Below are 12,682 nucleotides of genomic sequence, written 5' to 3'. Positions count from 1 at the left end.
CTGTAGAAGGGATTCCCCCTGAAAGTAAATGACATTTTCTTACTCATAACACTTACTTAGTCACAGAAAGCTTGAAAGTTATACTGTCAGATCATCATCAAAAAGGAAGTTCATTTAGAAAATCATGTTTTCCACCCTTTAAATGTATACTTTAGAATTAATATATTCTACTTGATAGTTGGGCGAACTGACAAAATAAATTGCAGTTGGATTTATTTGGCATTGAAGAATAGTTTTTTTCTGTTTACATGGCTGTCTTTCAAATTGAGTGGAATTACTATAACTGTGGAAATTGATACGGAATAGAGATAAAATGTGCTTTATTTGCAGTACTTTAAAGCTGAGGGCAGACTGATGTCTCTTGTCTACCAAAGCCTATTTTGTAGGTGTGTGTATGTACATAAATTGTAGGTGTGCATCTTTTGTTTCCCCAGTTCTAATGACTGTAAGACTTTTATTTGAAATTCACACTGTGAAATGACACTTATAAAGCTGAGTTTTGTAAATTGTCAATTTGTTTCCCATGTATAAATAATGTTTGTGAGGCTTTTAAAGGTTCACTGCAAACAGCTTTACCTTCTAGTGCTCCTGTCACTTGATGTCTCCCTAATATGATGAAGTAGCTACTTGTATTCCTGATGGGCAGCACTTCTTTTCAAATGTGGACAGTTTCCATCTTCTCTAATCTGCCAGTTACACTCTTAGGCCTCTGTGAACGGATGAAACTAAATTGTTTGGTTTAAACACTGTAGGATTACTAGGAATTGTAGATGTAGAGAGTCAATGAAACAGAGAGAAATCCTTCAGGTCATAGAAGTTTAAATGGGATTTTATTCATGCTTAAAAAAAATCATGAGCAAACAAACTTATTACTCATACTAAAGTGAAACAGGTATAGTTCTTATAACTGTTTTGTTGATGTTTAAGTATGCTCTGGGTGAAAAGCTTTTGAGTTGATGTAATGTGATGGTCGTAATTTCTTTTTTGGATGCAACAAATTGTCCTTTCCTTCTCTTTCCCCCTCAAAGGAAGGAAAGTTCTGGACAACTGTTTTCAAAACAGAAATACCAATAGTGAAAAGTCATTTTGAGATTAAAATAGAGAAGCTTCAGTTGCTTCTCAGAATAGGGCTGTTTCAGGGAAAGCATGTACAATTTGTGCTCTCTGTGAACATGGTAGCACAAAGCAGAGAGTGGGACCAGAGATGTAACTTGAAAGGGTGTGCTTCTCTGGTAGCCCCAATTGTTTATAATTGAGCTGAAAGACTCTTGGTGAACTCCTGGTAGTCTTTCCTGTTCTTTTTTTCTCTCATTTTTCTCTGGCTTCAAAATTTGTTGAACAGTGTCCTTGAAGATTTCACAAGGGCCTTTTTACAGGCAGGTTGTTGAAATAGCTATTCTATTACTGAATACACCTTAATATCTCTTGGCTTCCTTTGTTGCCTCTCTTTGCAGTCAGGTATGTGGCATCGGCTGTCTCTCATGATGTTTTTCCTCTGATTTTATTTTGCTTATTTGAAGCTTTTCTGTAGTTGACACACTGTTGTGTGTCTAGGTCACACATACTGATGGGTTCTTTAAAAATAAATAATTGCAACCTAGATTTGCAGGACTTTTTGCTTTTCAGTGGGACTAGAATATTTAAGACTTGGAGTAAAGGTATTTAATGTTTTTACTTAATTAGCATGAAAATAGGCTTCTGTAATGGCTTGAAATGTAAGTTTGATAGAGCAAGGAGCTAACACTTGCTTTGCACTTAATGGAACAGTCTCATGATCTTTCCTATTGGTTGTATTTACTTAAGCATGTACTGGCTGAATTTTGCTTTGGATTTTACCATAGGCTTATATCAGACTGGGGGCAATGATTTGAAATGGTCTAGTCACTGTGGAATATTCCTTTTAGTTGGCTTGTCTCACACCAAGAAAACTGGAAGCTCTGCTATCGCACCAGTATAAAAGATCAAGTGCATCAATGTCACCGAAGTGATAGAGCCAAATTTGAAACATCATTTGGGTTTCTATTGCAGTGTCATTGTCAGAATTTTGGAAGTCACAGAACAGCCTGTATCAGTGCAGCAGACAATTGTGCAAACATCTTCAAAAGTACTGATTATGTGCAACAGAACAGTATTCTGGCTAGGCCATTAATCCTCTTCGTGGCCTCTCCCCCAAATACACACTGCTTAGCCTGATTTGAAGAAATAGTGTTAAGACATTGCAGGTAGAGGTAAAACTATTTGACGGTCTGGTAGGATGTGATAATGGGGAAGTGATTTTATTTAGAAATTCATTAAATGACTAGTTTTATACAAATTAATGTTCAGGCTTCTCAGATATAGTCTTTTTCTTAAGTGAGATTCAGATTTTTTTTTTTTGTTTGTTTTTTTTTTTTTATTTAGATTGGATGGACAAGTTGCATTTGTGATAATGCTTTTTATTCTTTCCTTTTTCTCATTCGAAGACAGTGGTTGACTTTGCAAATTTTACATGCAAGTGCTTTTATTTCACATTGACATACTGCCTCAGAACACAGGAAAATTTCAGTGCTAGAACTGTGGGATCTCTTGACCCCTGTAAACCCAAGTTTCCACTAGACCAGACAGGATTATGACATGTATATCAAGGGAAGACCAGAGTTCAGGGTGTGTGTTTGAGAATGTTTTTCATGGCAATAGTGGTGCTTTCAGTGGTGCTTCACCAGGTTATTCTCTCTTCTGGGAGACAAAGCTAGGGCATGAGGGGAGGAATCTCATATTTATCTTGGTATATAAATACTTTCCTTGCAGTCATCTGGATTTTACCTTGTTGTCTTCTGTGTTTTCCCACTGTCAGTGGGCATGCTGCTTTAAGCCTTTTTAAGATTAGCCTATGAAGGAGACAGCATTTTCAGTTCTTGAGAGAGGGAAATGGTGTTGTATTGGTTCTCACACCCCTAGGTTGTAATGTCCAACTGAGAAGTCTGCTAATAGTCAGAAAATTACTCCTTCCAACCTGTTAACTTTAGAAGTAGGGAAAGGTAATAGGCAAGTGCCCTTTTTAATAGGTCTGTATTAACTGACAGCTAGCTTTTTCTCATTTTTAACTGTGGTCCTAGCTTCATCATGAATCATAGACTTATTTAACAGGAAAAATAAACTAGCTGAGGGATGAGTAATGATTTCTGAAGAAATTAATTTCCTTTCTACCTAGTAGAAGTAACTTTTGTCTCTGGGGTGGAGTTGCATTTTCACTTAGGCTGTTTAAACTTGCCAGATTCCAGCAAAGACATGTGCTGCTTGGGTTTTTTTTTTGTATCAGGGGACAATATTTTTATCCTGGCTTGCCTTGCAGCCTCACAAACACGCCTGTTTGGGAAAGACAATAAAATTTTGTAATTCTCCATTTTGTCACTTTCATACCTAGGAGCGCAAGATTTTATTAAAGTAACTTTCCTATTGATAGCAAACAACACTGTTTTGGTAGATACTGAATCATTTTAGGCCTTTCATCTCTTGACTTCTTGATTTTTGTTCAGACAGTTGAGGTAAAGAGCAGTGTCCCTCAGTTTCTTATTTCCTGTTGTTTTGTGTTAGAGAGGGTACACAGCAGTGGTGCACTATGCCTGCCTCAGACAGCAATGTCTCCTCACCAGAAAGTGCCAGCCTTTTCCATTCCATGAGAGTCATGTATCTAAACACTTGCTACCTTTCTTGACCCTTATGTGTTTTGTATTATGTCTTTTTTAAATGGAGAATAACACGACAAAAACATACAAGGAAGCCTAATGCCCTGTGGTATTAATTTTCCTATCCTCTTCCTTATAACAGCCTGCAGGCTTTGTCTTACTCTTCCTCCAAGACATGTTGCTTGTAGTGTACTACACTTAAATTTTTCTTACACAAGAAAAGGGTGTGTTGGGTGTTAGTGAAGTTGGTGACTGAGACCCTTGCAGATCCCTAGCTCACAGGTGTTGAGATGAGTATGTTCACTCATGCAGGGACCCAGTAATCATCTTCGTGTGCTTTTTGCATTGCAGTAGGAATGAATAATTAAACAGAGCTGTGTTTCTTCACACAAGCTTTTTGAAGCAGCAGTGAGGAAAAAAAAGTGGAAACTAATGGTGTATAACACAGAATTTGGTGCAGTTATTTCTGTGATGGTGAGCTTGCTACTCTTGGTACAAAAAGTTAATTTAGAACTTGTCTTGAATGGGCTTATGGATGTTCAAGAGGGTTGTGAACAGATATCTCTTGAGGACATTTTCCATTAATACTTTCTCAAATTTTAATTTTGATTTATTAATTTTAATCTCAAGATGGTAAGTTTCAATGAAAAACGTATGGCTCCGAATTCTTTAAAAACATTTATTTTGTGCATTAGTATTGCAAAGGAAAAAGGAGGAGCTGTGAAAGGACAAGGTTTCAAGAAGTAGGTTTTTTTTGTTTGTTTTGGAGGTTTTCTTCCCCTCCCTCTGGTTACAAAAAGGTAATTGCTCAAGACACCACTTTTTCCGAAACATTCAGCTTTACAAAAACTGCCAGGGCAGGTTTTGATAGCAATTGACTGCTTTCTTTACTCTCCAACATAAGGTTGTGAGTTATCCTCTAATTTTCCAGGAAGACTTAAATCTCTTACGTTGTTGATAAAGTAGCAGTATTGTGAAAGTATCTCTTTATAACAATTCTGATGGAGATCAAGGTCCTTTCTTCAATCAGCATCGGCAGAGATCTTTTAAAAAAAGATTGTATTCTAGATATTTGTCAAAAAGACAACCATGAGCCAACACACTGCCTAAAACTTCTGTTCAAAATATAACTGACCACAAGCTAATAAAGGATGACTTCCTGTATTGAATGATAAATACCGGAATGTTCATGTCTGGTTTGTCCTGCTTTAAGATACTTGAAGTGAGAGATGGATCACAGAACCGGATAGTCTGTTCTAGATAGCATGGTGTAACTTCTGTGTTGAGGGATCATTTGCTGTAGTGCTAATAGCCACATTATTCTGTTGTCCTTTAGCGATATGTCTTGAAATGTTCAGGCAAGTAGTTGAGACTGGTTTGGTGTCCAGCTGGTTTGCTTCTTACCAAAATTTTGAGGATATTGCTGTGTTGGAAGTTATTCTGAAAGGTCTTGAAAGAATTTTCACTACTGTTCTTCAACTGCAAGAGGAAATTTCACTCCCTCCAACTTCATTACCATTTCCTTCGGAAGAACATCTATAGGGCTGTGAATGAGCCAGCTATAACAAAACAAAAGACATCTGTGATTTTCCTCAGCCTCCCTGGTTTCTCACGTTCCATTTCTATTGCAAAGCCCTACCTAGCCTTTCTTCATTTTGATATACATCAAACAAACAACCCTTTTGAGCCTGCTGCCCATCAATAAAGCAGCCAAATTGCAGCAGAGGTATTCTCATCAAGTACCTGGTAGATTTTCCCGTTAGTAATAGAGGAGAGCCACTGTGTCCTTGATTATTTGAGTCTCTCAATCAAAATGGGGAGATAGATATTGGGGGAGGAGTTATATCTTTCTCCCATTCCTTTATACTTTGTTTAAAACCTGCCAGCCCCTCTGAGTAATTCATCAATCTTGGAAGCATTGACCCTAGGTTTTGGATAGGGAAAATATTAAATGCTTAGCTTAAAAAGTAAAAGCAAAATCCCATACCCCACCAAAGAAGGACATCTGTTTCTAACTTCAGCTTTTTATTTTTTTATCTTTCATTTTTTTTGTTGGTAAATCTCCCAGACAACAGCAGTTCTGTAGAGAGTTTAAATATGAAGGAATGGCAGGACGGGCTAAGGGCACTTCTACCGAACATTAACATCAACTTTGGTGGACTGCCCAATGCTTCTTCCCCCTCCAACGCCAACCACAGTGTACCAACGTCCAACACTGCCACCACCGACAGCCTGAATTGGGACAGCCCTGGCAGCTGGATGGACCCCGCAATCATCACAGGTAACCGTTTCTCACTCCTTCAGCTCCACTGGCAAACCATCAAATGGGTATTTGGCACAAACTGATTTACATCTGGAAAAAAAAGAAAAAAGAAAAAGTCAGTATGCGGTGGTCTCTTCCAGCTTCCATCCACAAAACCTCAAGGGTGCAGGAATTTTTGTGGAACCTCTAGGTATAACAGAGCGTCACTTAGGCCTTTGCAATGCATGCCCAGGACCTTTACAGGCAGTCAGGTGGGTCAGTGCTTTCCTATAGGGTCAATCTATAAGGTGTCCCTTCTGCTGGATGGCATGTCCGGTATGTGCGTCGCTGGTCCTGAGGCACTGAAGGCAATCACTGGACTATTGTTATTTAAAAAGGGACGTACTCCACTTGTTTATAAAGCTCTCTTTTATAAGGCTGTCTGGTTGTGTTTCCCTGTTAGAGAGGCTGAAGCATGATTCAAGTAGGCAGAGTAAAAGGTGAAGCATGTACGTGCCAGCATACTGGCAGCTTGGTGTGGTAAGGTCATGTTGACAGGGATGTAGTTTTCGAGCAGAATGTTTGGTAGAAAAATGTGTGTTTTATGAAGAAGTGCTCTGAGGGTGAACTTTCTCTTATCTCGATTTAATGTTATGTGTTTTTGCGGCCAGGTTAGTAATAATGTAAAATGCATTTTCTGTACAAACTAATCATGTTTTTTCATTGTTGCTTTTTGCTAGGTTAAATTGACCTCCTTCATGGTCGATTTATTGCTTCTCCTCTGACTTGCCTGTATCCCTGTTTTTTTCTTCTTTTCTTAGGTATCCCAGCCTCCACAGGAAACAGTTTAGACACCCTTCAAGATGACAATCCTCCACATTGGCTAAAATCTCTTCAGGCCCTCACAGAGGTGGACGGCCCCAGTGCAGCACCATCACAGACGCACCACAGTAACCCCTTCGGCACACAGATCCCTCTGCACAGAGCCAGTTGGAATCCCTACTCTCCTCCTTCAAACCCCACCAGCTTCCATTCCCCACCTCCAGGCTTTCAGACAGCCTTCAGACCCCCCAGTAAAACCCCCACAGATCTACTACAGAGCTCAGCGCTGGATCGTCATTAGGAAAGGAGGAAAAAGAAAAAAAGAAAAATAAGACCCAAAACGTTAGAAATGCAGGAAGTGTCCCACCCTGACTCCTCCCCATGCCCACCTACTGTTCCCTGTCATATCTTTCTTTCTGAAGAATCCAGTTCCTGATCAAACTTCCCCCCCCAAATGCAATGCCATCACAGGGTCATGACCATTCTTTTTGTTAAGTTTCTGCAGAACCAGTGTTTGAAATACACTGTTTGAAATACTTTCTAACCATTCTAAGAAAAAAAAAAGAGAGAAATCAAAATGCAAGTCTCAATGCTTAAGGAGAATATTAGTGTCTTATGTCTTTTGCACATGAGTATTTCTGCCTAGTGGAAAAGTGTCAATCTGCAGTAGGGGAAAAAGTGCAATGCAGAATCAAATGCAAGAACATAAAAAAGATATTTAATTTAAATGAAGTTACTAAACATGTGGGGCAAGCAGTGGCCCAGCATTTATTTTGCATTCAGTGTGGCACTACACAGGGAAATTGCTATGTTGGGGTTGGTTGGTTTTTGGTTGGTTTTTTTTTTTTTTTTTTGGTTTTTTTTTTTTTTGAGCAGGGGATTTTATTGCATCAGTCAGAGTTTGACATGAAGTGTGTTGAAAGACAAAACACTTATAGGTATGAGTAACTGGCATGTTGCTAAAGAGTGGTTTAAAGAGGGGAGAATAAGATTTTTCTTTAATTTTGGCTTTAGATTTCAAGTAAACTTTAATGTTTTAAAAGTATTCACAGATTTAATACCTAGCGTATACATAATATAAGCAGCTGAAACACGAGTGATATTTACTTCAGTCTTTCTGTCTCCTCTGTCAGTCTCTCTTTTTTTTTTTAAGAAAAAAAAAGATTCACCTGTTTAGGGCACTCTGGGATAGCACTGCATTGGGGCCACATGATCACCATCAGGAGCAACCTCTGACCTCCTCTGCCTGCAGCTTTTACTTAACCCTGTAGTTTCTGGACGTTTGTGCAGTATTGAAAAGACAGGAAAAAAGAAAACAGATAAATAAACATGGTTATAACCTGACGCTAAAACTAAAACCAAGGAAATGTACCTCTTTCTTCAAAATTAAAACTAAAATCTTAAATAAAACAGAAAACTTGATGATGACTTCATGTTTGCTTTTTGGTTTTTTTAACCTTGGATTTTTAATTACTACACCTGGTAAAAAGTGTATGCCATTGCATGTTTGGGGTTTTCTTCTTACTCATCTAAACCAGAACTACTTTATCATTGGAAATACTGCTTTGTATGGTAACTTCTGTATTGAAGGGTAGAAAAAGCATAACACTTTAAATCTTTTAAAGGGATTCTCTTGTCTTCGCTCATGGCAATAGCTAGAGGCAGTCTCTAAATGTTTTTGGTGGTATCCTTTTAAATCTGAAGCATGAGAATCTTTATATTTTCTGAATTAAATTCCATGGCACTCAGGGTAGATAGATGGCATGCAATAATATGTGTGAAGATACGGCAGAGAATTTGTTATGACTCCCTGTGTTCATCAGCAGCCTTGCATAAAAAAGTGTAAAATACTGTCACTGCACAATGGGATGAAGAGCTCTTAATGGACAGAAGGCCTCCAATAAGCTTTTATACTTGCAAGCAGACATATTGAAAACCTGCAGCCTTGTGGTGCTGCTGCTGATTGATGTAGTTTATGAGGGTGGCAGAGAGCCTGAAATTCTAAAGATGCCTGTGCAGAAGGGTTTCTCACCTGGTGCAAGCTGTTTGCTTCAGGCTGGCAGCCTTCTGAAAATTTTTGCTGCTGGCAGGGGTAAGGAAGGGAATTTCCACTGATGAACTGTGAACACCTAAATGGGGATGGGGTGGGGTGAGGAACTGTCCTTTCAGGAAGTGGGAACAAATCCTGAATCAGTCACTGGGCAGAAGAGCCAAGTCTTGAATCTGTACAAAGTGCTTCTAAATAACCTGTTATACAGAATATCACTTGGTGACTACATGCTTTTGCTCTTGTCTCACCTGCGTTGCCATTTTAGTGCTGTATTTATTACTCTGTATTATGTATGTGTTGTTTCTGAACTGGCAGCCTTGCTGCAGATGAGTCATGTGCCCTGGTTACTTGGAGGAATGTGCACAACTTTTGATGCCAGTGCTCCCCAAAAAGCAAACTATATTTTTGTCACCCAGCCATCTCCTGTAACTGCTGGTGGTGGAAAGAGAAGTGCTGTGGGCTGGAATGGCCTCATCTGTGGCAGTGCCTACTGCTGCCCCTGAACTGGGTCTGCAACCCAGCAGGAACTGTCTGCTGAAGGTGCTGGTGAAGATGTATTGGTTTGGGATTTTTTTGTGTCTCCTTCCACAGTTGCTAGATGTTTTTCCACCTTTAACATTTTGTTTTTGAAGGATGCCTTTCCTGACTCTGAAAATTAGCAAGGCTCCCAAAGCAGCTCCAGCTGTCTATGTACCACAGCAATTCCTGAAGCTGCTGCCTTTTTCAGTATGTTACTTGTCCCTTTGTTGCAGTTTAGGAGGTGCTGTGGCAACCCTGTGCCCATGGTCTGCTGCCTCTGGAAACCAGGCTTTAGCTGCTTGGGAGATGCTTACTCTCTGCTGCCATGCAGCAGTTTGTGTAGTTGGCCTGCCAACAAACCCTTAGCCTTCAGAAGAAAGTTTGCAGCTACAGTGACTTTTTCTCCTTGTGGTCCTGCTTTCCCAAGAAAGACTTTTTGGTGGGTAACATTGGCATTACAACAGTGAAGTGTATCAGCAATCAGACTGATGTGTGTAGGGTGCAGCTTTTGTCACATTTAGCCTGGTTTTGTATACTGTCTTGATCTGCATCCCCTCAGTTGGGAACCAACCTGGTGTTGCACTCTGTTCAACTGTGTGGAGTTTACCTGCTTTTTTTCTCCCGAAGTTTTGGGTTTATTGGTGGCAGGGAGGAAGGTGGGGTTTTGTTTTTGTTTTGTTGGGGGTTTTAGGGGTTTGGTTTTGGTGTGGTTTTGTTTTGATTTTTTTTTTTTTTTTAATTGATGGAGTTTTCCTATAACAAGAAGTTCTGTACAGAAACATTTATTGAAAAGAGAACATCCATGTGATCATCTTAGTTCATGGTCTGTTCTTTCTTACAGTGTATGGATACTTGCAGCTCTTTCGTGTATTAAGCAAAGAACAGTGCTTGACTGATAGGCTGGTGACCCAGGACTAGCAATGCATTTGGTAGATAATGTCTGGTGAAGATAAAGGATGAGCCAGACTCCTCTTCTAAAATGTGTATGAGTGTATGCTGAGGGAAGGAAGGGAATTGTTGGCCATAAATGTGTTGGTAAAAGAAGCTGTGTGGCATTTTCAACAAATTTATGATTTGGGTGTAGTAATTTGAGGGTGAGCAGCCCTGGATTGATAGTAAAGGTTCCTGCCCTATGGCTTCCCCCCGCCCCCCCATCTTTTTAATATCTATCAAGAGAATGCTGTTTTTATAGATCACAAGAAGGAATAAAATGTCACCTTCTGGCTGAGGTGAAGAGCCATTGCATGAATTATTTTTTCTTTAATAACTTTCACTGACTAGTTGGAAATCAAGTGGCAGCAGGTATGTGGCATTGTAAATGCAGTGTCTTGACAGAGCTGATTTAATCACAATTAGGAAAAAAAAATAAAAGGGAGAAGAAAAACAGCTTAAAAAGGGGAAAAAAAGGTAAAATGTTGAAAAAAGAAAAGTTAAAAAAGTATTAAGGAGGGCCACTTGCAACTGGCACATGTGTCAGCCAATACCAGGTTTTGACGCCCCAGCCTGATGACTTGAGCAGCAGTTACTGGGAATGAGGGAAGGTCTGGATATCTGCTGAGCTGATCTCAGGTGAATTCACCCCCTGGCACCCCCTGCCTTCTGCAGCTCCTGAAATGCTGTTGCAGGGCTGCTGCTGGAGCAGGCATTTCAGTGGTGCTGACCCACAACCAACTGGGTTGAGCAGGACCTTCCTTGTCCCCATTTGGGAATCTGCTGAGCTCAACTTTTGTTTTTCTTGTCATCCATCACAGACTGTTGTCCAGTAAGTTGCTTTTTTCCCCTGAGATGCTCATTTAATCATAAATATTGAAGATTATGTGTTTTAGGGAAAATGTGGGATGGTTTTGGCTTTGTGTTTTTGTTTGTTCTATTTTAGTTCAGAGTTTTTTATAGTTTGGTAGAGCTGGTCATGCTGCTGTGGAGATTTCTGGCTTTTTTCCTTCTGGTGGGAGGGAAAGGATCACACATCAGTTTCCATCCTTATGTTTGCAAGGGAGTTTAGAAAAATACACTTGAAAAGCTTGGAATTCTGGGTGCTTACTGTTCATCCCTCAGAACATGTGGAAGTTGCCTTAGTTGCAAAGGAACTTGGCACTTTAGCAGACATAAATCCAGTGCATGGCAGGTGTTGCATTGCCTGGGACTAATTCCCTCTGGGGAAAGCTGTTGTGCTGGAATAAAAACTCACTGTTCAGAACCTGAGGTGTGTCAAGAAACTGAGAGGTGGCGGGCAGAGTGCTTGAAGGGTTGGGGGACTGGGGTTGTCACCAGCCCTACTTGAAGGGTTTGTAGGTATTTGTAACTTCTTGAGGGAGATTCTCTCCTCCAGTCCAGCTGTTGGTGATGTGAGTTTTCAGTGTGGCCAGAGCATGTACTGTAAAGTGTTGTTCAGCATGAATCTGTGCTTTGAGTGCTTGTTGCTTTACATCTCCAGCAGTGTGTGGCTGCACGGCCAGCTGTGGATGTGCTTTCCATTTCACTGGTGTATGGCCATCTCTTCAAGCTGAATGAAGATGCAGGAACTGTAAGAGCTTGTGCTCCTTCCTCTTTTCCCAGCATTTTTTTCCTTCTTTGGGATGTTCAACTGATAGTCATGCCTAAAAATTCTTAGCTTTTTCATATATTTGTAGCTTTTTAAGATACAGTTGTATTGTTTCTAGTACTTTTCCTGCCCTTTCTCACATTTTAGAATAACAAGCTAAACCTTCCTAACACATTCTTGAAATTCTGTTTAGTCTTATTCTTAAAAAGAGAATTTTTGACAAGAACATCTTGTTTTCCACCAGAGCTGCAGACATAACAAGAAATAGGGCAAAGAAACCCCTGGACCAACTCCAAGGGTCTGACCTAAGGGTGGGTTACTGGGGCAGCTGATCTCCTATTGAACATACCTGCTAGATACACTAAGTAATTAACCTTATAAAAATTGTAGAAATCCTTTATCACGGGGGCGTATATTGCCATATCTGTGCACCCGAAAGCTTTCATTAAAGGATTGCTTTTTATCTAACCACTTTTAATATTGTTTGGAAAGTTTTTGTCTTTTGATTCTAGGCAACAATAGGAAGGAGCTCTTGAGTTCTCTTACTAGTTGAGACCATAAGCAAAGCTTGTAAAGAGTAAAAAGGTGAAGTATCATCATAGCTTTGGGTTGCAGTGTAAGAAAAGGCATAGCCTCAGAATGCTGTGATCTACACACAAGAGTACTGTAAATGAGAGCGAGATGTTCATCTTCCCTACTTTCTGGGCTTTGCCTTTGCCCTAGACATACTGCTGTTATGTTTCTGTGGCAAATTGAAGGCTCTGGAGATGTAAATGGCCATATGAAGTTGTTGCCATACAAGTTCAGGGAGCTAGAGTGGCTTGTGGGACTCCGAATGGCTG

The 12,682-nt window shown here is 39.9% G+C and overlaps 1 protein-coding gene across 6 annotated transcripts in view; it reads left to right on the top strand.

Moving 5' to 3' along the window:
- The window catches only part of LOC131592018 (CCR4-NOT transcription complex subunit 4), a 75,643-nt gene extending 68,605 nt beyond the window's left edge, over positions 1-7,038 (top strand). For 4 of the 6 annotated variants that reach the window (XM_058863245.1, XM_058863246.1, XM_058863242.1 and 1 more), the window contains 2 exons: positions 5,734-5,946; positions 6,729-7,038. In XM_058863245.1, coding sequence (XP_058719228.1) covers positions 5,734-5,946; positions 6,729-7,030 — 515 coding nt within the window. In that variant the 3' untranslated portion in view covers positions 7,031-7,038. The remainder of the gene's footprint in view (positions 1-5,733; positions 5,947-6,728) is intronic. The other 2 variants (XM_058863244.1, XM_058863247.1) reach the window with 1 other exon arrangement.
- The last annotated feature ends 5,644 nt before the right edge of the window (positions 7,039-12,682 follow it).

This window comes from Poecile atricapillus, chromosome W, assembly GCF_030490865.1.
Source record: "Poecile atricapillus isolate bPoeAtr1 chromosome W, bPoeAtr1.hap1, whole genome shotgun sequence".
Classification (NCBI taxonomy): domain Eukaryota; kingdom Metazoa; phylum Chordata; class Aves; order Passeriformes; family Paridae; genus Poecile; species Poecile atricapillus.
This window is presented reverse-complemented; position numbering and strand designations above follow the sequence as displayed.